General features: G+C 45.3%; 1 protein-coding gene across 1 annotated transcript; it reads left to right on the top strand.

Moving 5' to 3' along the window:
* The first annotated feature begins 23,111 nt into the window (after positions 1-23,111).
* Positions 23,112-24,989, top strand: LOC141022889 (uncharacterized). The gene is made up of 3 exons (XM_073499170.1): positions 23,112-23,197; positions 23,686-23,794; positions 23,931-24,989. The coding sequence occupies exons 1-3, from the start codon at positions 23,112-23,114 to the stop codon at positions 24,987-24,989; spliced, it is 1,254 nt and encodes a 417-aa protein (XP_073355271.1).
* Positions 24,990-27,916: the final 2,927 nt, after the last annotated feature.

The raw sequence follows: 27,916 nt of genomic DNA, 5'->3' as shown, positions 1-27,916 counted from the left end.
TCTTCAATCATTGCCACCAAGCTACAAGAGCTTCGTGATGAACTATAACATGCAAGGGATGGAAAAGATGATTCCCGAGCTCTTCGCAATGCTAAAAGCTGCGGAGGTAGAAATCAAGAAGGAGCATCAAGTGTTGATGGTAAAAAAGACCACTAGTTTCAATAAAAAGGGCAAAGGGAAGAAGAAGGGGAACTTCAAAAAGAACGGCAAGCAAGTTGCTGCTCAGGAGAAGAAACCCAAGTCTGGACCTAAGCCTGAGACTGAGTGATTCTACTACAAGCAGACTGGTCCACTACTAGGAAAAGGGCTATAGATGATATGGCCACTAATGGCGCACCAGACATGTGGTGCGCCATTACTATACACTAATGGCGCACCATGTGTTGGTGCGCCATTAGTAATATATTACTAATGGCGCACCTAGTGTTTGGTGCGCCATTAGTAGTTTTGAAAAAAAATAAAAAAAATTATTACTAATGGCGCACCGTGGTATAGTGCGCCATTACTAGTTGACATAGTAATGGCGCACCACACCCACCGTGCGCCATTAGTAGTTTTGAAAAAAATAAAAAAAAATTGTTAGTAATGCCGAGCCCCACCTCCCCTCGCCCGTCGCCCCCCTCCCCTCGCCACCCCCCTCCCCTCGCCACCCCCTTGCCCCACCTCCCCTCACCCCGTCGCCCCACCGTCCCAACCACCCGCCGCCACCGACGCCACCCGCCACCGCCCCCTGGCCCCACCGCCCCTTGCCCCGTCGCCCCCACCACCCGCCACCGCCCCGGCGCCCCGTCGCCCGAACGGCGCCCCGCCCCGGCGCCCCGTCGCCCGAATGGTGCCCCCCTGGTGCCCCGCCGCCCCCCCCCCACCTGCCCGTCGGCCCCTGCGCCCGCGCCGCCCCCGGAGCCAGGCTCGCCGCGGGCCCCCTGCGTCCGCCTCGCGCCCCCCCGGAGCCAGGCCCGCCGCCGCTGCCCTAACCGTGGCCGTCCACCACCTGCCCCCGGAGCCAAGGTGAGCATTTTTTTGTTTTTTTCTACTGTTTTTCTTTGCTGTTTAGGTTTAATTAGGTTATTGATAGGTTTAGGTTAGTGGTTGGTTTAGGTTAGTGCTAGATTTAGGTTTAGATCATTAGAAGAAGAAGAAAGTTGAAAAAAAAAAGAAGTAGAAGAAGAGGAAAAAGGAAAAAAAAAGGAAGAAGAATAAGAAGAAAGTTGAAAAACAGAACAAGAAAGGAAGAAGGAGAAGAGGAGGAGGAGGAAGGAGAAGAAAGAAAAAGGAGAACAAGAAAAGAAGAGAGGTGGAGAAGAAGAAGATGGAAAGGAAAAGGAAGAATGCATAACCAAGAAATATAACCAAGAAATCATACAAAACATTAAAACAGTGGAAACTACGGCAAGGTTTTGACATCATTAAACCCACCCACATGATTGAAATAAAAAAACATAACTCTGCATATGCAAAGACAGAAGGCATAACAGAGAAAAAAATCATTATAAAGAAACTAGTTGCTGACATTAAGCTTGCACATTCAATAGGTCACACCTTTACTGCTGAGCCGGATATAGCGTTGGAACTCTGTTTTGGGGTCACTGCCATACTCCATGACATCATTAGGCTGATGGTTCTGAACCTGTAGAAAGCAATATAATTCATACAGACATAAAAAAAGGCTCAAGCAGCACTCCAGAATTAATTGAACATGGGGAGGAAATTGTCAGGGCCAACCTTGGGTAAATCAGATATTGCATCTTCGAGGACGAGAGCTTTTTTCAAGTGTTTATTTGCTGCTTCCTCATAAGCAACAAGACATCTCTGAGGACAGAACATCATTTTAGTAGGATGTAACAATCATTAGTCTTCGACAAGAATGATATTAAATAACATAGTGGCCTGTGATGTATTTTCGTATCGAAAATGCATTTGGCACTAGTCCTCGCTTAACAACATCATGGGTGGGAAGCGAGAACTTCGGAAGTGCATTGGTGTAGTTGATTATCTTCTGCTCAAAATTTATGCTGCTATAATGTTGTATGATAATGTTGTAAGGGTACTAATTGGTCTCTTCTGCTGCTTATCAGAGATGGGGGGAAGCAGCCACCGCCGCTCTGCCTCACCGGAGTACGAGTTGGATGCTTTCAAGTTCTTCAGTGTCATACTTGGGACTTTAGTATCAGCCACGAGGCAGGTATATAAAACGAGAGATCTCCCCTTCACCCATCTCATTATGATAACTCTGTTGTTTGCTACATCACTCCTTGTCCCAAATTGCAGAGGCTGCCTGACACTTTTATGAACATGCTGGGTGAAGATCCGCCAGATAATGTGAAGCTCTGACAGGCCGGCAGCGGGGTTCGCAGGCTGTGGGACGTGGAGTTGGTGATCGAGGAGGGCCACATGTACCTGTGCCGTGGCTGGAGAAGTTCTACAGTGCCTACGACCTGCGGACCGGGTACTTTCTTCTCTCAGGTACGATGATGACGCCACAATGCTCATCGTGAAGGTTTTCAACACGACTATGTGTCGCATGCGCTACGCTGACGACGAAGATGCCAGTGCGTTCTGCCTATTCTTATTCCTCTACATTTGGCTTTGTCTCACATCGATTGTTAACGGTCATTGTTGCATTTGGACAGGCAATGGGAGCAGCAGCAGCGACACTGGCTACGGCCAAAGCAGCAGCGATTATGGCTGTAGCAAAAGCAACAGCGATTCTGGCTTTAGCGAAAGCAGCAATGATTCTGGCAGCAGCAAAGACAACAAGAAGGATGATCCGGACTGGAGTGGGGGAGAAGAGGAGCAGAGTGGGGATGAGGAGCTGCAGGATGACGATGGGCATCAGGCTGAGGATGACCTAGCGCTGGTGGTGGCTGACCAAGGGCAAGAGATGGTGGTGGCTGACCATGGGCAAGAGATGGTGGTGGCTGAGGATGACCTAGCGATGGTCATGCCCGTCCTGCCTGAAGGTGGCCTCGCGATGGTGGTGGTGCCTGACAATGACCACGCACCGGTGGTGGCGCCGGGGATCCCACAGCTGGGCGACATGACCACACCAATTGTGGTAGAAGACTACATCCCACAGCTGCCTCCACCGCCTCGCCGCTCTTGGCGCATCAGGCTGAGGAAGGAGAAGGAGAAGAACAATGAGAACTGAACTATGTCAGGTATGTCAGATCTCCAAAATGATATATATATATATACTTAGTTACCTATGTTATCTCTAATATGCTTAGTTTCCTATAGGTTAGCTCCAAAATTACTTATGTTAGCACAAAATGATCAAGTTTACAAAATAAGCTTATAGTCTTCTTCTTATTCTTCTTCTTTTCCAAAATGACATATGTTAGCTTCATTTTACCTAAGTTGGCTCTAATATGCTAACTTAGAGCTTATATGCTTAGTTTCCTATAGGTTAGCTCCAAAATTACTTATGTTAGCACAAAATGATCAAGTTTACATAATAAGCTTATAGTCTTCTTCTTATTCTTCTTACTCTTCTTCTTTTCCAAAATGACATAGGTTAGCTTCATTTTACCTAAGTTGGCTCTAATATGCTAACTTAGAGAGCTTATATGCTTAGTTTCCTATAGGTTAGATCCAAAATTACTTATGTTAGCACAAAATGATCAAGTTTACATAATAAGCTTATAGTCTTCTTCTTATTCTTCTTCTTTTCCAAAATGACATAGGTTAGCTTCATTTTACCTAAGTTGGCTCTAATATGCTAACTTAGAGCTTATATGCTTAGTTTCCTATAGGTTAGCTCCAAAATTACTTATGTTAGCACAAAATGATCAAGTTTACATAATAAGCTTATAGTCTTCTTCTTATTCTTCTTCTTTTCCAAAATGACATAGGTTAGCTTCATTTTACCTAAGTTGGCTCTAATATGCTAACTTAGAGCTTATATGCTTAGTTTCCTATAGGTTAGCTCCAAAATTACTTATGTTAGCACAAAATGATCAAGTTTACATAATAAGCTTATAGTCTTCTTCTTATTCTTCTTACTCTTCTTCTTTTCCAAAATGACATAGGTTAGCTTCATTTTACCTAAGTTGGCTCTAATATGCTAACTTAGAGAGCTTATATGCTTAGTTTCCTATAGGTTAGCTCCAAAATTACTTATGTTAGCACAAAATGATCAAGTTTACATAATAAGCTTATAGTCTTCTTATTCTTCTTCTAGTATTCTTCTAGTGTTCTTCTTCTTCTAGTATTCTTCTAGTCTTCTTCTTCTTCTTCTCTTCTTCTTCTTCTTCTTCTAACTTCTTGTTTATCATTTTGCAGATTTGATTTAATTCACGGAAGCTTGCATGGATGGAGTGCTTCTTTTCCATTTGTGTTTTTATTTTGTATCAATGTGAAACTTTTGTGAATTGATGGATAACGGTGTTGGATGAACAATGTGAAACTTTTGTAATATGTAATGATGGAACTATGTGTTGGCTATGTATGTATATATGATGAAACTTGTGTGTTGGATATGATTGTTATATGGATGCTTGTTGTATATATATGTGTTGGATATCTCATATGTGAAATAGTGACCTGAGATTAAGAAAAAACGATTTTTTTAAAAAAATTGTTACTAATGGCGCACTTCCATGTGGTGCGCCATTAGTATACCAGATACGACTGGCGCACCTGTGGGATACTAATGGCGCACCTGTGGTGCGCCATTACTGAAATATTCTAGTGGCGTGGTGCTAGTGGCGCACCAGTAGTGCGCCATTAGTAGGCAAAACTGGTGCGCCACTAGTAAGCCTTTTTCTAGTAGTGGTCACTGGAAGCGGAACTGCCCCAAGTATTTGGCGGATAAGAAGGATGGCAAGGTGAACAAAGGTATATGTGATATACATGTTATTGATGTGTACCTTACTAATGCTCACAGTAGCACCTGGGTATTTGATACTGGTTCTGTTGCTAATATTTGCAACTCGAAACAGGGGCTACGGATTAAGCGAAGATTGGCTAAGGACGAGGTGACGATGCGTGTGGGAAATGGTTCCAAAGTCGATGTGATCGCAGTCGGCACGCTACCTCTACATCTACTTTCAGGATTAGTTTTAGACCTAAATAATAGTTATTTGGTGCCAACGTTGAGCATGAACATTATATCTGGATCTTGTTTGATGCGAGACGATTAATCATTTAAATCAGAAAATAATGGTTGTTCTATTTATATGAGTAATATCTTTTATGGTCATGCACCCTTGAGGAGTGGTCTATTTATATTAAATCTCGATAGTAGTGATACACATATTCATAATATTGAGGCCAAAAGATGCAGAGTTAATAATGATAGTGCAACTTATTTGTGGCACTGCCGTTTAGGTCATATTGGTGTAAAGCGCATGAAGAAACTCCATTCCGATGGACTTTTGGAATCACTTGATTATGAATCACTTGGTACTTGCGAACCATGCCTCATGGGCAAGATGACTAAAACGCCGTTCTCCGGAACTATGGAGCGAGCAACAGATTTGTTGGAAATCATACATACAGATGTATGTGGTCCAATGAATGTTGAGGCTCGCGGAGGGTATCATTATTTTCTCACCTTCACAGATGATTTGAGCAGATATGGGTATACCTACTTAATGAAACATAAGTTTGAAACATTTGAAAAGTTAAAAGAATTTCAGAGTGAAGTTGAAAATCATCGTAACAAGAAAATAAAGTTTCTACGACCTGATCGTGGAGGAGAATATTTGAGTTACGAGTTTGGTCTTCATTTGAAACAATGCGGAATAGTTTCGCAACTCACGCCACCCAGAATACCACAGCGTAATGGTGTGTCCGAACGTCATAATCTTACTTTGCTAGATATGGTGCGATCTATGATGTCTCTTACTGATTTACCGCTATCGTTTTGGGGTTATGCTCTAGAGACTGCTGCATTCACGTTAAATAGGGCACCATCTAAATCCGTTGAGACGACGCCTTATGAATTATGGTTTGGCAAGAAACCAAAGTTGTCATTTCTTAAAGTTTGGGGCTGCGATGCTTATGTGAAAAAGCTTCAACCTGATAAGCTCGAAACCAAATCGGAGAAATGTGTCTTCATAGGATACCCAAAAGAGACTGTCGGATACACCTTCTATCACAGATCCGTAGGCAAGACTTTTGTTGCTAAATTTGGATCCTTTCTAGAAAAGGAGTTTCTCTCGAAAGAAGTGAGTGGGAGGAAAGTAGAACTTGATGAGGTAACTGTACCTACTCCCTTATTGGAAAGTAGTTCATCACAGAAATCGGTTTCTGTGACATCTACACCAATTAGTGAGGAAGCTAATGATGATGATCATGAAACTTCAGATCAAGTTGCTACTGAACCTTGTAGGTCAACCAGAGTAAGATCCGCACCAGAGTGGTACGGTAATCCTGTTCTGGAAGTCATGTTACTAGACCATGACGAACCTACGAACTATTAGGAAGCGATGATGAGCCCAGATTCCGCAAAATGGCTTGAGGCCATGAAATCTGAGATGGGATCCATGTATGAGAACAAAGTGTGGACTTTGGTTGACTTGCCCGATGATCGGCAAGCCATCGAGAATAAATGGATCTTCAAGAAGAAGACAAACACTGAAGGTAATGTTACTGTCTACAAAGCTCGACTTGTTGTGAAAGGTTTTCGACAAGTTCAAGGAGTTGACTACGATGAGGCCTCCTCACCCGTAGCGATGCTTAAGTCTATCCGAATCATGTTAGCAATTGCCAGATTTTATGAAATCTGGCAAATGGATGTCAAAAACTGCATTCCTTAATGGATTTATTAAAGAAGAGTTGTATATGATGCAACCAGAAGGTTTTGTCAATCCTAAAGGTGCTAACAAAATGTGCAAGCTCCAGCGATCCATCTATGGACTGGTGCAAGCATCTCGGAGTTGGAATATACGCTTTGATGAGTTGATCAAAGCAGATGGTTTTATACAGACTTTTAGAGAAGCCTGTATTTACAAGAAGTGAGTGGGAGCTCTATAGCATTTCTAATACTATATGTAGATGACATATTATTAATTGGAAATGATATAGAAATTCTGGATAGCATAAAAGGATACTTGAATAAGAGTTTTTCAGAGAAAGACCTCGGTGAAGCTGCTTACACATTGAGCATCAAGACCTATAGAGATAGATCAAGACACTTGATAAGATTTTTCAATGAGTACATACCTTGATAAGATTTTGAAGTAGTTCAAAATGGAACAGTCAAAAAGGGAGTTCTTGCTTGTGTTGCAAGGTGTGAAGTTGGGTAAGACTCAAAACCCGACCATGGCAGAAAATAGAAAAAGAATGAAAAGTCATTCCCTATGCCTCAGTCATAGGTTCTATAAAGTATGCTATGTTGTGTACCAGACCTATTGTATACCTTGCTCTGAGTTTGGCAAGGGAGTACAATTTTGATCTGAGAGTAGATCACTGGACAACAGTCAAGAATATCCTTAGTGAGGACTAAGGAGATGTTTCTCGATTATGGAGGTGATAAAAGAGTTCGTCGTAAAGAGTTACATCGATACAAGCTTTTACACTAATCCAGATGACTCTAAGTCTCAATCTGGATACATATTGAAAGTGGGAGCAATTAGCTAGAGTAGCTCCGTGCAGAGCATTGTAGACATAGAATATTTGCAAAATACATACGGCTCTGAATGTGACAGACCCGTTGACTAAACTTATCTCACGAGTAAAAACATGATCATACCTTAGTACTCTGTGGGTGTTAATCACATAGCGATGTGAACTAGATTATTGACTCTAGTAAACCTTTTGGGTGTTGGTCACATGACGATGTGAACTATGGGTGTTTATCATATACAGATATGAATATTGGTGTTAAATCACATGATGATGTGAACTAGATTATTGACTCTAGTGCAAGTGGGAGACTGAAGGAAATATGCCCTAGAGGTAATAATAAAGTTATTATTTATTTCCTTATTTCATGATAAATGTTTATTATTCATGCTATAATTGTATTAACCGGAAACATAATACATGTGTGAATACATAGACAAACATAGTGTCACTAGTATGCCTCTACTTGACTAGCTCGTTAATCAAAGATGGTTAAGTTTCCTAACCATAGACATGAGTTGTCATTTGATTAACGGGATCACATCATTAGGAGAGTGATGTGATTGACTTGACCCATTCCGTTAGCTTAGCACTTGATCGTTTAGTATGTTGCTATTGCTTTCTTCATGACTTATACATGTTCCTATGACTATGAGATTGTGCAACTCCCGTTTATCGGAGAACACTTTGTGTGCTACCAAACGTCACAACGTAACTGGGTGATTATAAAGGTGCTCTACAGGTGTCTCCAAAGGTACTTGTTGGGTTGGCGTATTTCGAGATTAGGATTTGTCACTCCGATTGTCGGAGAGGTATCTCTGGGCCCACTCGGTAATGCACATCACTATATGCCTTGCAAGCATTGTAACTAATGAGTTAGTTGCGCGATGATGTGTTACAGAACGAGTAAAGAGACTTGCCAGTAACGAGATTGAACTAGGTATTGAGATACCGACGATCGAATCTCGGGCAAGTAACATACCGATGACAAAGGGAACAACGTATGTTGTTATGCGGTTTGACCGATCAAGATCTTCGTAGAATATATAGGAGCCAATATGAACATCCAGGTTCCGCTATTGGTTATTGACCGGAGATGTGTCTCGGTCATGTCTACATAGTTGTCGAACCCGTAGGGTCCGCACACTTAACGTTCGGTGACGATTTATATTATGAGTTTTGTGTTTTGATGTACCAAAGGTAGTTTGGAGTCCCGGATGAGATCGGGGACATGACGATGAGTCTCGAAATGGTCGAGACGTAAATATCGATATATTGGACGACTATATTCGGACATCGGAAAGGTTCCGAGTGATTCGGATATTTTTCGGATTACCGGAGAGTTACGGGAATTCGCCGAGGTGTATATGGGCCTTATTGGGCTTTAGGTGAAAGAGAGAGGGGAGGCTGCACGCCCCCCAAGGCCTAGTTCGAATTGGACTAGGGGGAGGGGCTGCACCCCCTCCTTCCTTCTCTTCTCTTTTCCCTTTCCTTGACTCCTACTCCTACTACTTGGAAGGTGGGGAATCCTACTCCCAGTGGGAGTAGGACTCCTCCAGGGCGCGCCATAGGAGGGCCGGCCCTCCCCCCTCCTCCATTCCTTTATATACGGGGGCAGGGGGCACCTCTACACACAAGTTGATCTGTTGATCTCTCCCAGCCATGTGCGGTGCCCCCCTCCACCATATTCCACCTCGGTCATATCGTAGCGGTGCTTAGGCGAAGCCCTGCGTCGGTAGCAACATCATCACCGTCATCACGCGGTCGTGCTGACGGAACTCTCCTGTGAAGCTCTGCTGGATCGGAGTTCGCGGGACATCATTGAGCTGAACGTGTGCTAAACTCGGAGGTGCCGTACGTTCGGTACTTGGATCGGTCGGATCGTGAAGACGTACGACTACATCAACTGCGTTGTGCTAACGCTTCCGCTTTCGGTCTACAAGGGTACGTGGACACACTCTCCCCTCTCGTTGCTATGCATCACCATGATCCTGTGTGTGCGTAGGAAAATTTTGAAATTACTACGTTCCCCAACACGTATGACTATATTCGGAATACATGCCTACATTACATTGATGAACTGGAGCTAGTTCTGTGTCACCCTAGGTTATAACTATTACATGAGGAATCGCATCCGACATAATTATCCATCACTGATCCAATGCCTACGAGCTTTTCACATATTGTTCTTTGCTTATTTGCTTTACCGTTGCTACTGTTACAATTACTACAAAACTGCTATCGTTACTTTTGCCACTGTTACCATTACTATCATACTACTTTGCTACTAAATACTTTGTTGTAGATACTAAGTTATCCAGGTGTGGTTGAATTGACAACTCAACTGCTAATACTTGAGAATATTCTTTGGCTCCCCTTGTGTCGAATCAATAAATTTGGGTTGAATACTCTACCCTCGAAAACTGTTGCGATCCCCTACACTTGTGGGTTATCAACGGACTCTGCCGAAGACTTGGCATGTACTTTAAGGACTGCTATGACTGTCGTCATGTGTATTCCTAGTTGGCAACCGACCATGTGCAACCCTAGTCTTGCATAAATTGCTCATCCAAGGAGCAATGACCAGGCGGATAGAGCAAATGCTGAAGTGCTGCATGGGCTCAAGACGAGAACTTTTGACAAGCTACACAAGTGTGGAAGACGCTGGATTGAGGAGTTGCCGATGGTTCTCTGGTCAATCAGAATGACACCTAATTGAGCTACCGGCCAGACACCATTCTCCCTAGTTTATGGGGCAGAAGCAGTGCTCCCTACAGAACTCATGTATGGGTCACCTCGAGTGCTCGCTTATGATGAGCTTGAGCAAGAGCAGCTGTGTCAAGATGATGCCACGCTCCTTGAGGAAGATCATCTCCAGGCTGTTGTACGTGCTGAATGTTACAAGCAAGCTTTGCGCCGCTATCACAGCCGCAAGGTTAACGCTAGGAGCCTTCAGGAAGGCGACCTTGTTCTTCGGCGAGTTCAGTCCACCAATAATTCAAACAAGTTGACGCGGAAGTGGGAAGGCCCTTACCGGGTAATACGAGTCACTAGGCTTGGCGCAGTCCGCCTAGAGACCGAAGATGGCAATCTAGTGTGTAACTCATGGAATATTTAGCAGCTTCGCAAGTTTTACCCGTGAGGCGCGGGTTGCCGGGCTGCCCGGCAACCACCTTTTGTACAAGTTTCCTAGAAAAAGCATGTAATCCTTTGTACAAAGCCAGGCGCAAACCCTGTGCATAAGTGAAATAAAGCTTAGTGTTTCACAACTCTTGTCAATTCACATGTTTAATTATATGTGTTTCTCTGTGATGTTGTGATATGCTTGACTTGTATGAATAATTAATGAACCGTCAAGGTTCCATATCATTATTTTCCCTTCTTTATTTTTCTCAAAGGATAGAAGGTTGCCTCGCAAATATGTTGCCGAGGAGAGTAATGGTATGGAAACCGGCAAGTGACGTTCAAGTTAATATTCCACGACAAGGAGGAGTACAACAAAGAAAATCTAAGTTGAAAAACTTTCAAATAAATTTCTTTGTTGTAGACCTATCTTCCTTGAACGTTTTTGGCTTTTGTATGAACAAGTTGCAAGCAAGGGAACCTTGTCGCGATTAGCTGCGCTCTTATTTTGTTTCGAGTCTGCTCAACAATCTAAGCAGCTGCGCTTAGACCACCAAGGTACCTTACCGGCAGCGGCACTTCCAGCAGGCTGCTAAGGATCCATCCTCAAAGCGCTCGCGACAAGTGTGCGCATCGACAAGTTTCCAAACAGCGTAGGTGTCGGTGTCAAAACCGGCCGATCTCGGGTAGGGGGTCCCGAACTGTGCGTCTGAGGATCGAAGGTAACAGGAGACAAGGGGACACGATGTTTACCCAGGTTCGGGCCCTCTTAATGGAGGTAATACCCTACTTCCTGCTTGATTAACTTTGATGAGTATAGGGGTTACAAGAGTCGATCTACCTCGAGATTGTAATGGCTAAACCCTATGCCTAGCCTCTATGATTTGTGGTCATCTTTACGGACTAAACCCTCCGGTTTATATAGACACCGGAGGGACCTAGGGTTGTACAGAGTCGGTTTACAGAGAAAGGAAACCACATATCCGGACGTTAAGCTTGCCATCCACGCAAAGGAGAGTCCCACCCGGACACGGGGGAAGGCCTTCTATCTTGTATCTTCATGGCCCATTAGTCCGGCCCATGCTACACAGCCCGGACACCTGAGGACCCCATAATCCAGGACTCCCTCAGTATCCCCCGAACTTGTCTTCAATGACAACGTAATAGTCGGCCCATGTCTTCGGCTTTGCAAGGCGGGTTCTTCATTATAATCTGGACCAATGACAATCCGGTGATAACCTCGATGTCTTTTATGATTCCCCTGTTGATGCTTCGATTTTAGCGCACCGGGCGAATACGAACGGTCCATGCTTTTTCGCAAATAAGCCCTTCACCACGCTCGGATGGCACCTATATAAGGAGATATGGATTTCCAAATGCCATCTCACATCGCGTAGAAGGAAAACGACCAAGTCTAGCCACAAACAAAGCCTTCCATCATGGCCGGCGCCCCAGGCTCCTCTTCGCGCCCCCATGGCCCTCAGGGTGATTGGCAGAGTTGCTCCGTGCCTCATCTTCAACTAAGCCGGTTCCAGACGCATGGGCTACCTTCCCCTCGCAGATCTAGTCCCCGTTCGAGCGGGATTATATTCAATAGGCAAGCGATGAGAACTTCCCCAACCCAAATAAGGAGGAGAGGGTGTGCTTCGTCCCATTTCTATTGCGGGGCCTGGGATTTCCAATCCATCCCTTCCTCCGGGGGTTATTGGAATTTTACGGCATCCAACTGCACAACCTCACCCCAGGTTCGATTATGCACATCTCAGGTTTTGTTGCCCTCTGCGAGCTATTCCTAGGCATTGAGGCCCATTTTGGATTATGGAGGAAATCCTTCTGCCTTGTTCCCCGCCACCAAGGGGGTTCCATATTTGAAGTGGGCGGTGCCGAAGTATGGCGTATTGCCAGATCCGGATACCTTGTAGGAACACCTAAAGAGGTATACCCGCAGTGGTCTTCAGAATGGTTTTATATGGACGACGTTCCGCTACCGGATCCAGTCAGGCGTGGCCTCCCTGAATTTTCCAGTGCTCCTCTAAATAAGCGCCTTAACTAGCTTCCCCGAAGTGCCAAGGAAGAGGACAGTGTGGAGATAAAGAGGTTGGTCAGCAAGGTCAGGCTGCTCACCCATACCGAACTCTCGATAGTTGAGGTCATGGCGATTGCAATAAAGAGGTGAGTTCAGCCTCTCCAATCCAGAGTAACTCCCTTATGGTGTTACAACGGAGAAGAGGGCGCATCCCGTTACAGACGGCAGGATACACACACCCCAGCCGAACTGGCTTCAATTTTGGCTAATCTGTACAAGGGAGAAAAAGAAGATTTTCTCCGGTTAAACTGCCGGGAGGCTTATTCTATGTACACCCCTATTCAATGGGTAAGATCTCGATCATCTGTGCTTATTTTATTGCATTACAGACACTAATCGAATTCGCTCGTTGTTGCCGCCAACAGTCATGGAGGAGGATGACTAAGGACATCCAGTGTCCCGCTCCCCAGCCAGAGGATCATAATCGTGATGAAGATCCTGGCTTTTGCGAGGATCCGGACATATATATAGAATTCGACGATGGGGTATTCTATCAAGCGAGCCCTGGCGGTTCGGAAGTGGCTATCACCACCGACTACCCTCGCCTTTACCCATTCTGCATCGTGAGTATCCAGAGGCTTCCTAAGAGGAGATCCTCATCTGCATCCTTACCAGTTATACTGATCCGGATTTTAACAGGATCGGCGCTCTAGGGACCGTATCTCCACGAGGGCGGCCCCTACACAAGGCCATCGTTCAAAACGAAAAGGGACCGGGAGTACAGCGGAGACCTCATAGTCTTCCAAGAGGTATGTGTGCTTTAATGCATGCCTAGGCACGAGTCTGGGTTGTTAAGAGTCTCCCTTCTTATCCTTGACATTAGGAGGATTACGCGGCAGACGGTGGGAAAACGCACGATTAGCCAAATGTCCACTAATCCGGTGCCAGACTCGTCAACTAGGACGTGAGCTGACGCCACGCCCGTTCCGCTTCCTCAAGAGGATTCGGATGACGTATCGGTCATGAATTCCGAAGTGGAGAGCATGATGAATCACCATCGATTAAAGGAGGCTATGCGTGCTCCGGCCTTGTCCGAACAAGAATTCGCCGCACTGAGTTCGACAGATGCATATATCCGAGCCGCTCGAGACGGCCTTGCCGGAGTCATTCAACTGTTCTAGAAGAATATACAGATAAAATTTGATGCAATTTGCATGGTCATATGGCAGTAGCCCCCGAGACTTGAAACGGTGAAGCAAACCGATTTAGGGATCGATAATTTTTGCAGGTACTGCAAGAAAAGAACACTATGCTAGCCCAGGAGCTGAACACAAACCAGACACAACTAAATGCGGTCACCGCCGAACTAGCGGAATTGAAAAAGACCGCGACGGGCGCGTCTAGGGAGAAAAAACTTGAGGAGGAGAAGGACAAACAATCCAAAGAGATAGAGAGCTTGAAGGCTCAGCTATCAGCCGCTCAGAAGGAAAATGAAAAGCTGAAGGGCGGCATGTTCGATATGTCTTCCCCTCCTATTCAGAACCACCATAGGCACTCATGTTTAGTCCATAATGCGGAATATCATGAATTTGTTGCGGCAGGTCTGTTAACTGGTCGGCCAGAAGAGGAAGTATCCGGGTTTCAAGGCGACGTGCTAAAGGAGTTGTCCGCTGTGCATGCTCGAGCCCGGAAAGCCATGAGGAGTATGGTGAAGGCGTTATGGCCATCTGATACCCCTCCAAAAAGTATGGAGGGCCTAGCAAACCTGTTCAAAGGTGCCCGGCGCCAGTTCGAGCTATGGAAGACGTCTGCCTGCCGGGAAGGTGCACGAGAAGCCTGGGCCATGGTGAAGACACGCTTCACGAAACTGGATCCGAATCATATGGCCCGAGTAGGACCACAGGGACCAGATGGGAAGGAAATCCCTTTAAATTTGGTCTATGATCAAGTAACGATCGCTGCAAAATATTCGCAGGAAGACTGTAGATTAGACAACCTTATAGACGGAATAGGTTTTTGACTTAATGTATCAATGTACATTTATGATCGACCTTTGGTTAGATCCGAACATGTGAAATGATTTTGTCATCGCAGGCTTTCGGCTTTAACCTCCGGACCAAAATGGTGGAGTGTTTCCGGATACTTAGGACAAAAGGAAGTATCTTTCCAGAAACCAGGCAACCCAGTCATTGTGCTCAAACAGACAAAAAATTCGAGTTCGGGATGTATGTTATATTACGTATGTAAGAAACATCTTCCAAGGAAAATAGTTCTGTTAAAGGTTCCTTTCCTTGGGTCGGCATATTATGATGACACGTGCCGGGGCGTGTGGTCCTTAATATGGAAAAAACCCGTCTCAAAGTTCTTAAAGATGGTTGCAATATGGCAACAATCTGTCGTTTTAGTGCCGACCAATTATTGCCTTAAGAACACTAGCTTTCGGCTTCACCCGTCTGAGGTACATGTCCGGATGACCTGGTTGTAACAATCGCAGAGGTGCTCCTTTTATGCCCTAGCTGAACAATTGGGAACGTAGGGCATAAGCACAGGAGCGAGGCAACCCAGCTTGGCAAAAACTTAAGTCATAGAGGTGCATTTAATGGAAAAAAGGATGTATATCCGCAAATGACACATATATTGTGAGCTCTAGGCTTGGTATAATAATAAGCTTATACTTACCGAAGCCCCCAGTCGTGGCGGGGTGTGTACATTTAAGGATGTGTACCCCTCAAGTGTTCCGCTTATCCGAACACAGCATGGGAAACGTATAAAAACGAAGAAAAGGAAAGAATTGAAAAGGAGACAAAAGCACGAATAAGAAGCATGGCCGTACTTATGCGTAGAATCTTTGGAGCCAGGCAGCGTTCCAAGGGTTCAGCTCTAAGCGATTATCTGATGCATTGCAAAGGTGGTAGGCTCCTCCAGTGAGAACTTCATCTATAATGAAGGGACCTTCCCATTTTGGTTTGAGTTTGTCCTTTTTCTTCTCCGGGAGGCGTAAAACGTGCTCACCGACGTTATAAGTCTTTGCCCGCACTTCTCTGCTTTGGTATCTTTGAGGTTGCTGATGATAGAATGCAGAACGAGCTTTTGCGACATCGCGCTCCTCCTCCAGGCCATCTATGTCGTCCTGCCGATCGAGCTCGGCCTCTCTCTCTTCATACATGCGCACTCGAGGTGAATCATGAATAATGTCGCAGGGCAAGACAACCTCTGTGCCGTACACCATGAAGAACGGTGTATATCCGGTCGTGCGGTTGGGCGTGGTCCGCAGCCCCCAGAGTACGGATTCAAGTTCCTCGACCCAGTGTTTATCCGACTCCTTTAGGGATCGCACTAGTCTGGGTTTGATGCCGCTCATTATCAGGGCATTAGCCCGTTTGACTTGACCGTTTGTTTGAGGGTGATATACGGAGGCGTAATCGAGCTTGCTGCCCAAGTTAGCACACCAATTTTTTACCTCATCGGCTATGAAGTTAGAGCCGTTGTCAGTAATACTGCTGTGCGGGACACCATAACGGTGTACGACACCGGATATAAAATCTATCACCGGTCCGGCTTCAGCTGTTCTTACTGGTTTGGCCTCTATCCACTTAGTGAATTTATCCACCATGACCAGTAAATATTTCTTCTTATGGCTTCCCCCTTTAAGGGGTCCGACCATGTCTAGCCCCCAGACCACGAAGGCCAGGTAATGGGGATTGACCTTAGGGCAGTGGGTGGCATATGGCTTTGATTGGCAAAGAGCTGGCATCCGACGCATCACTATACAAGGGCCTGTGCATCTGCTCGGGTCGTGGGCTAGAAGAAACCTGTACAGAAGACCTTTCTTACGAGGGCCCGAGCTGCGGCGTGACAGCCGCCGAGGCCAGCATGTATTTCGGCCAAGAGCTGCCGCCCTTCCTCTTCGGAGATACATCTTTGAAGAACTCCAGTGGTGCTTTTCTTGTAGAGTTCTCCTTCATGAACTTTGTAGGCTTTAGAGCGTCGAACTATGCGATGGGCCTCGTTCTGGTCATCAGGGAGCTCCTGCCTATTAAGGTAGGCTAAGAAGGGTTCGGTCCATGGAGCAATAACCGCCATGATTACATGGGCGGAAGGCGTTGGTACAGTGCCTGAGCCCCCGATGATATCCGAATCGTGTTCGGCATCCGAGGGCGTGATCGACGCCGGACTGGTATTTCCGCTCTCGTCCTGCCATACCACAGATGGCTTGAAAGCCTTTCCAAAAAGGTGTTAGGCAGGATGGGGTCGCGTTTAGCGCCCATTCGAGCAAGGATGTCTGCTGCTTGATTACTGTCTCAAGCCACATGATGAAACTCGAGCCCCTCAAAGCGAGCTGATATTTTGAGTACGGCGTTGCGGTAGGCCGCCATCTTTGGATCATTTGCATCAAATTCTCCATTTATTTGAGATATCGCGAGGTTCGAATCCCACGCACCTCAAGGCATTGTATGCCCATAGAAACGGCCATCCGGAGTCCATGCAGTAGTGCTTCACATTCGGCCGCGTTATTGGAGTCCGTAAAAATGATTTGTAATACATAACGGAATGTGTCCCCTGTAGGGGATGTTAGGATGACACCAGCCCCCAATCTTGCTAACATTTTGGAGCCGTCGAAGTACATCACCCAGTTGGAGTATGTGCTGTACTCTTTGGGGAGTTCGGCTTCTGTCCATTCGGCGACAAAGTCGGCCAACACCTGAGATTTAATAGCTCGGCGTGGCTTGTATGTTCTTTCAAATGGTAAGAGGTCGATAGCCCATCTGGCAATGCGGCCGGTGGCGTCTTGATTGTTTATGATGTCGTTGAGTGGCACTTCGGAAGCCACCATGACCGAGCACTCTTGAAAGTAATGTCGCAGCTTTCGGGATGCCTGATAACCCACAAGTATAGGGGATCAATTGTAGCCTCTTTCGATAACTAAGATTTTCGAACCCAATGAGGAGCTAAAGGTAGAACAAATATCCCCTCAAGTTTTATCGACCACCGACACAACTCTACGCACGCTTGACGTTCGCTTTACCTAGAACAAGTATAAAACTAGAATTACTTTGTAGGTGTAACGGGATAGGTTTGCAAGAATATAAAGAGCACGTAAATAAAAACTAGGGGCTGTTTTAGGTAAAGAAGAAATAAAGTTAGTATAGCGAGTGTGGAAAAGTGGTGGTAGGAGTTGCGAAATTGTCCCAAAGCAATTGACTACATTACTAGACTGATAGCAAGTTTTATGTGGGAGAGGCCACTGCTAGCATGTCATCCCTGACTTGGAATTCTATGCATTTATGATTGGAACTATTAGCAAGAATCCACAACTACTAATGTTCATTAAGGTAAAACCCAACCATAGCATTAAGATATATTAGTCCCCCTTCAATCCCGTATGCATCAATTTCTACGCTAGGTTGAAGCTTCTATCACTCTTGCCCTCCAATACATAGTCCTATCAACATACAACTAACCCTATGGTGTGATCCACGCGCGCGCTCATATGATGGGCACCAAAGGACAGCAACATAACCACAAGCAAATTAAACCAATCATAGCAATTCACCAATTACCGATAGGACAACGAAAATCTACTCAGACATCATGGGATGGCAACACATCATTGGATAATAATATGAAGCATAAAGCACCATGTTCAAGTAGAGGGTACAACGGGTTGCGGGAGAGTGGACCGCTGTAGATAGATGGGGGAAGGTGATGAAGATGTTGGTGAAGATGACAGAGGTGTTAGTGTAGATCGCCGTCACACGATGATGGCCCCGGCGGCGTTCCGGCGGCACCGGGAGAGAGGGGGAGAGAGCCCCCTTCTTCTTCTTCTTCCTTGACCTTCTACCTAGATGGGAGAAGGGTTTACCCCCTGGTCCATGGCTTCCATGGCGGTGGAGGGGCGAGAGCCCCTCCGAGATTGGATATGTCTTTCTATCTCTCTCTGTTTCTGCATTCCAGATTCTGGCCTTTCACCGTTTCTTATATTCCCGGAGATCCGTAACTCCGATTGGGTTGAAATTTTAACACGATTTGTATCCGGATATTAGCTTTCTTGCGGCGAAAGAAGGCCACCAACCTCCTTACGGGGTGGCCACGAGGGTCAAGGGTGCGCCCCCTACCTCGTGGCCCCCTCGGGCATCGTCTCACGTTGATTATTCTTCCCAAAAATCACATATATTCCAAAAAAAATCTCCGTAAGTTTTTATCCCATTTGGACTCCGTTTGATATGGATTTTCTGTGAAACAAAAAAAACATGTAACAAACAGGAACTAGCACTGGATCAATATGTTAGTCCCCAAAATAGTATAAAAAGTTGCCAAAAGTATATGAAAGTTATATAATATTGGCATGGAACAATAAAAAAATTGTAGATACGACGGAGACGTATCAGCATCCCCAAGCTTAATTCCTACTCGCCCTCGAGTAGGTAAATGATAAAAAAGAAAATTTTGATGTGGAATGCTACCTAGCATAATCTTGATCATGTAATCTAATCATGGCATGAATATTAAGACACGAGTGATTCAAAGCAATAGTCTATCATTTGACATTAAGACAATAATACTTTAAGCATACTAATAAAGCAATCATGTCTTTTCAAAATAACGTGGCCAAAGAAATTTATCCCTACAAAATCATATGGTCTGGGTATGCTCCATCTTCACCACACAAAATATTCAAATCATGCACAACCCCGATGACAAGCCAAGCAATTGTTTCATACTTTTGATGTTCCCAAACCTTTTCAACTTTCACGCAATACATGAGCGTGAGCCATGGATATAGCACTATAGGTGGAATAGAATATGATGATGGAGGTTGTGTGCAGAAGACAAAAAAAGGAGAAAGTCTCACATCAACGCGGCTAATCAACGGACTATGGAGATAACCATCAATTGATGTCAATGCGAGGAGTAGGGATTGCCATGCAACGGATGCACTAAGAGCTATAAGTGTACGAAAGCTCAAACTGGAAACTAAGTGGGTGTGCATCCAACTTGCTTGCTCATGAAGACCTTGGGCATTTGAGGAAGCCCATCATCGGAATATACAAGCCAAGTTCTATAATGAAAATTCCCACCAGTATATGAAAGTGATAACTCAAGAGACTCTCTATATGAAGAACATGGTGCTACTCTGAAGCACAAGTGTGGTAAAAGGATAGTAACATTGTCCCTTCTCTCTTTTCTCTCATTTTATTTGTTTTTTTGTTTTGGTGGGCTTCTTTGGCCTCTTTTATTTTTTTGTGGGCTTCTTTGGCCTCTTTTTTTTGTAAAGTCCGTAGACTCATCCCAACTTGTGAGGGAATCATAGCTTCCATCATCCTTTCCTCACATGGGACAATGCTCTAATAATGATGATCATCACACTTTTATTTACTTACAACTCAATATTACAACTCGATACTAGAACAAAATATGACTCTATATGAATGCCTCCGGCGGTGTACCAGGATGTGCAATGATCTAGTGTAGCAATGAAATCAAAAAAATGGACAAGCCATGAAAATATCATGCTATCTATCTTACGATCATGCAAAGCAATATGACAATGAATGCTCAAGTCATGTATATGATGATGATGGAAGTTGCATGGCAATATATCTCGGAATGGCTATGGAAATGCCATGATAGGTAGGTATGGTGGCTATTTTGAGGAAGATATAAGAAGGCTTATGTGTGATAGAGCGTATCGTATCACGGGGTTTGGATGCACCGGCGAAGTTTGCACCAACTCTTGAGGTGAGAAAGGGCAACACACGGTACCGAAGAGGCTAGCAATGATGGAATGGTGAGAGTGCGTATAATCCATGGACTCAACATTAGTCATAAAGAACTCATATACTTATTGCAAAAGTCTATTAGCTATCGAAACAAAGTACTATGTGCATGCTCCTATGAGGATAGATTGGTAGGAAAAGACCATCGCTCGTCCCCGACCGCCACTCATAAGGAAGACAATCAATAAATAAATCATGCTCCGACTTCATCACATAATGGTTCACCATACGTGCATGCTACGGGAATCACAAACCTCAACACAAGTATTTCTACAATCCACAGTTACCCACTAGATGACTCTAATATCACCACCTTTATATCGCAAAACTATTGCAAGGAATCAAACATATCATATTCAGTGATCTACAAGTTTTATGTAGGATTTTATGACTAACCATGTGAATGACCAATTCCTGTCATCTCTCTAAATAGATATAAGTGAAGCAACGGAGTTTTTATTATTTCTACAAAAGATATGCTCACGCTCTAACAAATATAAGTGAAACAAAAGAGTATTCTACAAATGGCGGTTTTCTATGTGAAGAGAAATAGGCAATCCAAACTTCAAATGATATAAGTGAAGCACATGAAGCATTCTATAAAGCCATACTCAAAAGATATAAGTGAAGTGCAAAGAGCATTCTATAAATCAACCATGGACTATCTCATACCAGCATGGTGCATCAAATAAAAGTGAAAACTAAATGCAAAAGACGCTCCAAGATTTGCACATATCACATGAACGAAACGAAACCGAAAACATACCGATACTTGTTGAAGCAAGATGGGATGCCTTCCGGGGCATCCCCAAGCTTAGACGCTTGAGTCTCCTTGAATATTTACTTGGGGTGCCTTGGGCATCCCCAAGCTTGAGCTCTTGCCTCTCCTCCTTCTCCTCATATCGAGACCTCCTCGATCTTTGATCACTTCATCCACACAAAACTCAACAGAAAGTTCGGTAAGATCCGTTGGTATAATAAAGCAAATCACTACTCTAAGTACTGTTGCAAACCAATTCATATTTTGTTTTTGCATTGTATCTACTGTAATATAACTTTTCCATGGCTTAATCCACTGATAGAAATCGATAGTTTCATCAAAACAAGCAAACGATGCATCAAAAACAGAATCTGTCTTAAACAGGACAGTCTGTAGCAATCTGAACATTCACCATACTTCTGGTACTCCAAAAATTCTGAAAAATTTAGGAAAAATAAACAATTTTTATAGAAAGACAGTGCAAAAAGTTTTAGAACCGTTTGACGTTCCTGTAAAAAAATTTAAAATCGCGCACTACAGCCAAAGTTTCTGTTTTGCACCGCACAAACCAACAAGCAATGTAAACATCCTAAAGGCAAATCTTGGCACATTATTTTTATGATACAATGGATTTGTAAAAGGGGATAATTATTTTTGTTGAAAACTTTCTGTAATCAAGGGTCACAAAGTTTCCATGGGCATGAACAAAGTTCAAGGCTAGTTCCCACTTTAACAATGCTCGTCTTTCTCACTTTCGCTTTTCTTTTTGAAAAAGTTTTAGGTTCCCCTCTTTATTTTTTTTGTTTTTAAACTTTATAAAAGCACACAACAGAAATAAATGACTCTCTAAAACTTCCGGGTTGTCTCGCTGGCAGCGCTTTCTTAAAGCCATTAAGCTAGGCATATAGTGCTCAAGTAATGGATCCACCCGGATCCCAAGGTATATCAAAGCCAATTTTAATTAACAATGATTTGTGATTTAGTAGTGAGCACAAAGTAACATATATCATGCAACAACCAAGTCTAACTCTCTTCCTATGCATCGGCATGTCATAAAAGAACAATTCACGCACACATCTTTACATAATAATAAAGGACGGAGGCTTTCATAATTCTCCATACGTCACCCTTTTATATCCGTTAATTTTATGTAAACAATATATATTGACGGTTGAGATTTAATAGATCTGCGTATCTATTCGGTACGTCGGCCCGCAACAGAAAGACCAGCCAAAATCGATCATGAAATCAACCCACCCACGAAAACCAAGCAACGAAGAAGTCTTGACGTCCAGAAAAAGGCAACGAAAAAGTCCTAGCATCCCACGAATACCCGAGCCAGCCGTCTGATACCCACGTGCCCACCAGCGACGTGTTTGTACCATCTGACCACCACCCATGTGATTTGGTCAAAAAACACCCAGGCCCGATCCTTTTCTTCCCCAACCCCCGACCACCACCACCGCCGCCGCACCATCTCCCTTCATCCCAAGCACGCCGCCACGCCATCTCCCATCATCCCAAGCACGGCACCGCGCCATTCCCCTTCCCCAGCGCGCCGCAGCGCCGCCCCCTCCCCGCATCCCCAGCGCTGCTGCGTCATTCTCCCTCCCAAGCTTGCCATCGCACCAACCCCTCCCTCGAGCAGGTCGCCAACCTCGGCCGCTGCCCCACCAGATCCAAATAGCAGCTCCTGGTGCCGCCCCCATCCTCCTCCCCCTATTTCCAGCAGGTAGAAGTCCACACGTCGAACCACGACCACCATCCCAGCTCCTGCCTGCGATGCCCTTCCTGCCTCCACTAGCGGTGCCCCTGGTGGCTTGCCTCTGCCACAAAATATTTGGATGGCACACGCATGGTGACGGCGGCCCCCCACGAGCTCCCTGGCTGGGGTGGATGGCACGGCCACCAGTCCCTCATGGCCCATCGGCCACGGTCACGGTAGCCGCGGCCCATCCCTGCTCGACCACCCCTCCCAATCGCCGGTGTAGCTCCCACGCGCCTCTCCCCTGTTGTTGGCGTGGGCTAGGCTGGCTGCGCTGTTGAACGGCCGCGCATGTGAACGCCGGCTGGTAGTGCGCTTGAACGACAGTTTGAGGCACTCGTGATTTTGCATTGCCGACAACACATGGTTAAGCGGCGGCAGATGATTCTCTGGCTCTCAATGCCACATTGAAAAATGACCATAGGGATCATCAGCAGCCAGCGGTGATTTATTCTCATGCCTATCTGGTTCTGCTTTTCTCGCATATGCTACTAAAGCTCAGTTGAACTGAAGCTCGTTTGGTTCTATGGTTCACCTCGTATATGTTACCCACGGGTGCTCCTGCCAGTCTCCGACGACCCACCGCCGTGGCGACCAGTCGACCAATCCAACTCCCCGGTCGCGCTCTTATTTTGCAACCGCCTCCTCGGCTGCCCCTCTCCAGCCCACGCCACCTGCATGTAGCTGCCTATGAGGCTGCAACAGCCTTCATACGAGGCCGCTATGGCGCCGCCTCTGCTGGCCAGGAGGTGAGGGACAAGTTCAAGGCGCCGGTAAGTACACCAATTTTTGATCTAATTGTGTCTATGGTGCACTGATTAGTGATTAGTGGCCTGAAAAATGCTGGGTCGTTTGAGCTAGCACAAAAGCCTACTGTTGCGATGAACTCAAGTGCTTCTGATTTGTTAGGCACTCAAAAGTTTGCAGGTGGTGGACAAGATGAAGGCAGCATCCTTCCTCCCTGCAAACCACAAATCTTTCATCTACATGCCAGCTTGTGGCACTGCAGGAGGATTACTTGTGGCCTGGGATGACAGTGTGTTGCACGGTTTAGAAATGGCAAAACACCGGTTCAGCATATCAGTCAGTTTCCAGTCCAGAAGCAATAATGACAGTTTTGTTCTCTCCACAGTCTACACCCCATGTGATGAAGAGGAGAGGGATGATTTCTTTGCAGTTATGACTCAAACAGCCAAGCAGGTTACAGGGTCCTGGATCATCTTGGGTGATTTCAACATGTATAGGTTTCCGCATGAAAAGTCACAAAGAAGGAAGAATTGGGCACTGATGGACAGGTTCAACTCATGGATTAGAGAGCATGCTCTTGATGACATTGATATCACTAACAGAAGCTTTACTTGGTCCAATAAGCGAGAGGAGCCAACTCTAATCAAGCTAGATCGAGTTTTGGTGAATGCAGAATGGAATCTGGGCTTTCTCAACACAACAGCCGCTGCTCTACCTGCTACGACATTGGATCATGTGCTTATAGGTGTGGAGTTATCAAGGGAAGCTATCAAAAGCCCTTTGTTTAGGTTTGAAAATCACTGGCTGCACATACCAGAGCTCAGGGATATTATCAGTCAGAGCTGGGGGAAAGGAACCAGAACCTTCGCCTCTCTATCAACCTTGCTCAACTTCAAGCTTAGAAGATTGAGGGCTGCAATTCGAGCATGGGAACGCACCAAACCACCGACGCAGAACACCCTTGCCAATTGTAAGCATGTTGTCCAGTACATGGACGCAGTTGAGGAAAGAGGGCACCTTCCGAGGATAGAGGTTTCCCTCAGAAATCACGCCAACCTGAAGGCGCAACAGTTGATTCTGTGGCAGACTAGTTTTTGGAAGAGAAGAGCAAAAATAAGAGGTTGTACATTGGGGGATGAGAATACCAGGTTCTTCCATGCAGTGGCTAATTGCCAGCACCGCAGAAACAAAATCAAGCTCCTGGTTAAAGATGGCACATAATTCTTCAGGGATCAGGACAAGCTGCGAATTGCAACTGTTTTTTTCACACACATTTTTGGAGAAAGCTCGGCCTCAATGCCAGTTCTGGACCCCTCCCACCTTTATGATCCAGTCGACCTGTCTGCACTGGAGGTGCCTTTCACTTGGGGCGAAATTGCAGAAGCAATTCAGAATGCACCAAACAACAGGATCCCAGGGCCAGATGGGTTCACAAGTGAATTTTACAAAAGTTTTCTTGGGCTGTTGAAGGAGGACTTGCTGGGGTTTTTCCAAGAGTTTTATGAACATAGCAGTGACCTACTCGGCATCAACACCGCCAACATTGTGCTTCTTCCAAAAAAAGAAGATCCAACATATATTAAGGACTTCAGGCAAATCTCTCTAGTTCATAGTGCCCCGAAGCTTGTCACCAAGGTGCTGGCAGTGCGGTTACAGAGACTGATCCAGACTCTCATCCACCCCCTCCAATCTGGCTTTCTCCGGGGACGTTGCATTACTGAAAACTTTGCACTGGCAGCCGAGCTAGTATAGCAAGCCAGGAAGAGGAAAGCGCCAATGATTGTACTGAAGCTTGATTTTCAAAAAGCGTTTGATAGTGTTAGCTGGGAGGCTCTAAAACAAATCCTTGCAGCAAGGGGCTTTGGGGATAGATGGATCAGATGGGTGGATGATATCCTAGCCTCTAGTTCCTCCAGAATTTTTATCAACGACACTCCCGGCGAAAGGATCCTATCAAAGTGTGGCCTACGGCAGGGGGATGCCCTGTCTCCATACCTTTTCATTTTGGTCGCAGATATTCTACAACAGCTCTGCCAGAAGGAGTACTAGGAGGGGAACCTAGTGCACCCCTTGGGAGCTGACGGGTCGTTCCCAATCCTGCAGTACGCGGATGACACGCTCATTCTGTTGAGTTGAGATGTCCAACAAGCAGGAATTATCAAGCGGATTTTGGAAGACTTCAGCAATTTTACTGGTCTAAAGATAAATTATCACAAGAGTACTTTTGTTCCAATTGGATTGGACCAGCACGCCTGTCAAGGTATTGCTGAGATTCTGAATTGTCAGACTGCAGGCTTCCCCTGCACTTACCTGGGGTTACCACTCTCTCTTAACAAGATACCGCACGGACTGTTGATGCCTGTGATTCATAAGGTGGACAAGCGCTTGTCTGGTTGGCTTGCAACTTTTCTGTCCTTGGGGGGGGGGGGGCGTCTCACCTTGATTAATGCAGTTTTGGCGGCGATACCTAGCTATTACATGGGCTGCTTCTTGTGGCCGAGTGAGTCCTTGGAGAAAGTGATCAAATTTTGAGGGGATTTCTTTGGCAAGGGAAGGATAAGGACAAGGGGGGACAGTGCCTTGTCGCTTGGGATGTGGTCACATTCCCAAAAGAGAATGGAGGACTGGGGGTGCACAACCTTGCAACACACAACAAGGCCTTGGTATGCAAGTTTATGGCAAAAGTACTGCAACACGAGGATGTGCCGTGTTATAGTTGGTTCGCACAGGCATATTGTCAGAAGGAACTATCCTGGACCCCTCACAATCGAGATACTACTGTTTGGAAAGGTTTTAGAACCACAATGCAGATGGTTATGGAAGCTTCCAAATGCAAGCTGGGGGGCGGCCAAAGCATTGCCTTCTGGTATGACCTCTGGCTGGACTGTGGTCGGCTTATGGTTGTTTTCCCGACGCTTTTTACTTTCGCTGTGGCCAAGTTTTGCACAGTTGCTTCATAGTTCAGAGACGGCCAATGGAGCCTCCAGCTTCATCCAAATCTCTCTTACACGGCCACACAAGAGCTGGCAGCCCTTGCTGAAATCTTGAGCTATGTGCAGCCCCAGGTTAATACAGTTGACACCAGAATGCCGCTGCTCGTTGACAAGAGCTTGAGCACTGCTTATTTATACAAGCTCTTCACTTTTCGAGGCAAATTCTATATGCCAGCGAAACTCATTTGGGACAGAATCATACCACACAAATATCGTATCTTTCTGTGGATTGCACTCCGGGACAGACACAACACCAGAGATAATATGGTGATGAAGCATTGGGACAAAATTGCTTCGCACAATGGCTGCGATCTTTGCCTAGCGGTGGAGACAATGAGCCATATTTTGCTGAGATGCAAACTTGCACAAGCGCTATGGTCCAATTTAGGCTTGCAGGAGTTGGCCACATCTTCCACAGAACCTGAACTTTTTCTATGTTCAGATCAGCCGAAGGCGCTGCATGGCACAATGTGGCATATTCTTTTTGCGGCGTGTGCGGTCACCCTTTGGAACGCCAGGAACGCTCGAGTCTTCGACGGATCATTTTGGCAGGAGCACCAAGTATACACTGGAGTCACTGAGCTGTTCAAGTTATGGAGCCTGCGTGCCTCGCAGCATATTAGGCAGTGCATGTTGGATTGGGCAGCCGCTTTCACTCCAACTTAATTTGCATGTTCTCTCACTTTTATCTATCTCCAGATCTGTATCACAATAGGTCTGGTGATGGCCTGCTGTACTCTTTTGTGCAGTGTTAACATCACCTTCATGTAAATGACTTTGGTCATCCGGATTTTTCACCCGTTTTGAATGCATAAGGTAGAAAATGCTCTACCTTTTTATTCAAAAAAAAAAGTTTCAAGCAGAAGTCCAAAGGAAGAAGGATAAGGAACTGTAGGTAAGAAGCCCGTAAGTTAATTATCTTAGGAACATATAATCACTTCACATACATAAGGCGCTGGTACACAGTCCCAGACTTCCAATGGATACGGTCGTGTTGGTTGACACCTTTCTAGGGTCTACACCATGATGGTTATGAAGATTCGGCAATGATTCAGTGCTATAGACCGACTGAAATACTATGACTCCTTTGCTGATTTGCGTTTGAAGAGGTGCAGCCACCCGTGTCAGTTTCAACTGTAGTATAATTTCAGCAAA

Source organism: Aegilops tauschii, chromosome 5, assembly GCF_002575655.3.
Source record: "Aegilops tauschii subsp. strangulata cultivar AL8/78 chromosome 5, Aet v6.0, whole genome shotgun sequence".
NCBI lineage: Eukaryota > Viridiplantae > Streptophyta > Magnoliopsida > Poales > Poaceae > Aegilops > Aegilops tauschii.
This window is presented reverse-complemented; position numbering and strand designations above follow the sequence as displayed.

What these genes read in the sequence shown, in the direction of transcription:
- LOC141022889 (XM_073499170.1), top strand. Translation starts at nt 23,112, where the DNA reads ATGGTGACGGCGGCCCCCCACGAGCTCCCTGGCTGGGGTGGATGGCAC. An exon ending in GCCCATCGGCCACGGTCACG is followed by an intron (nt 23,198 to 23,685) that starts GTAGCCGCGGCC and finishes GCCCCTCTCCAG; the next exon opens with CCCACGCCACCTGCATGTAG. An exon ending in GGGACAAGTTCAAGGCGCCG is followed by an intron (nt 23,795 to 23,930) that starts GTAAGTACACCA and finishes CTGATTTGTTAG; the next exon opens with GCACTCAAAAGTTTGCAGGT.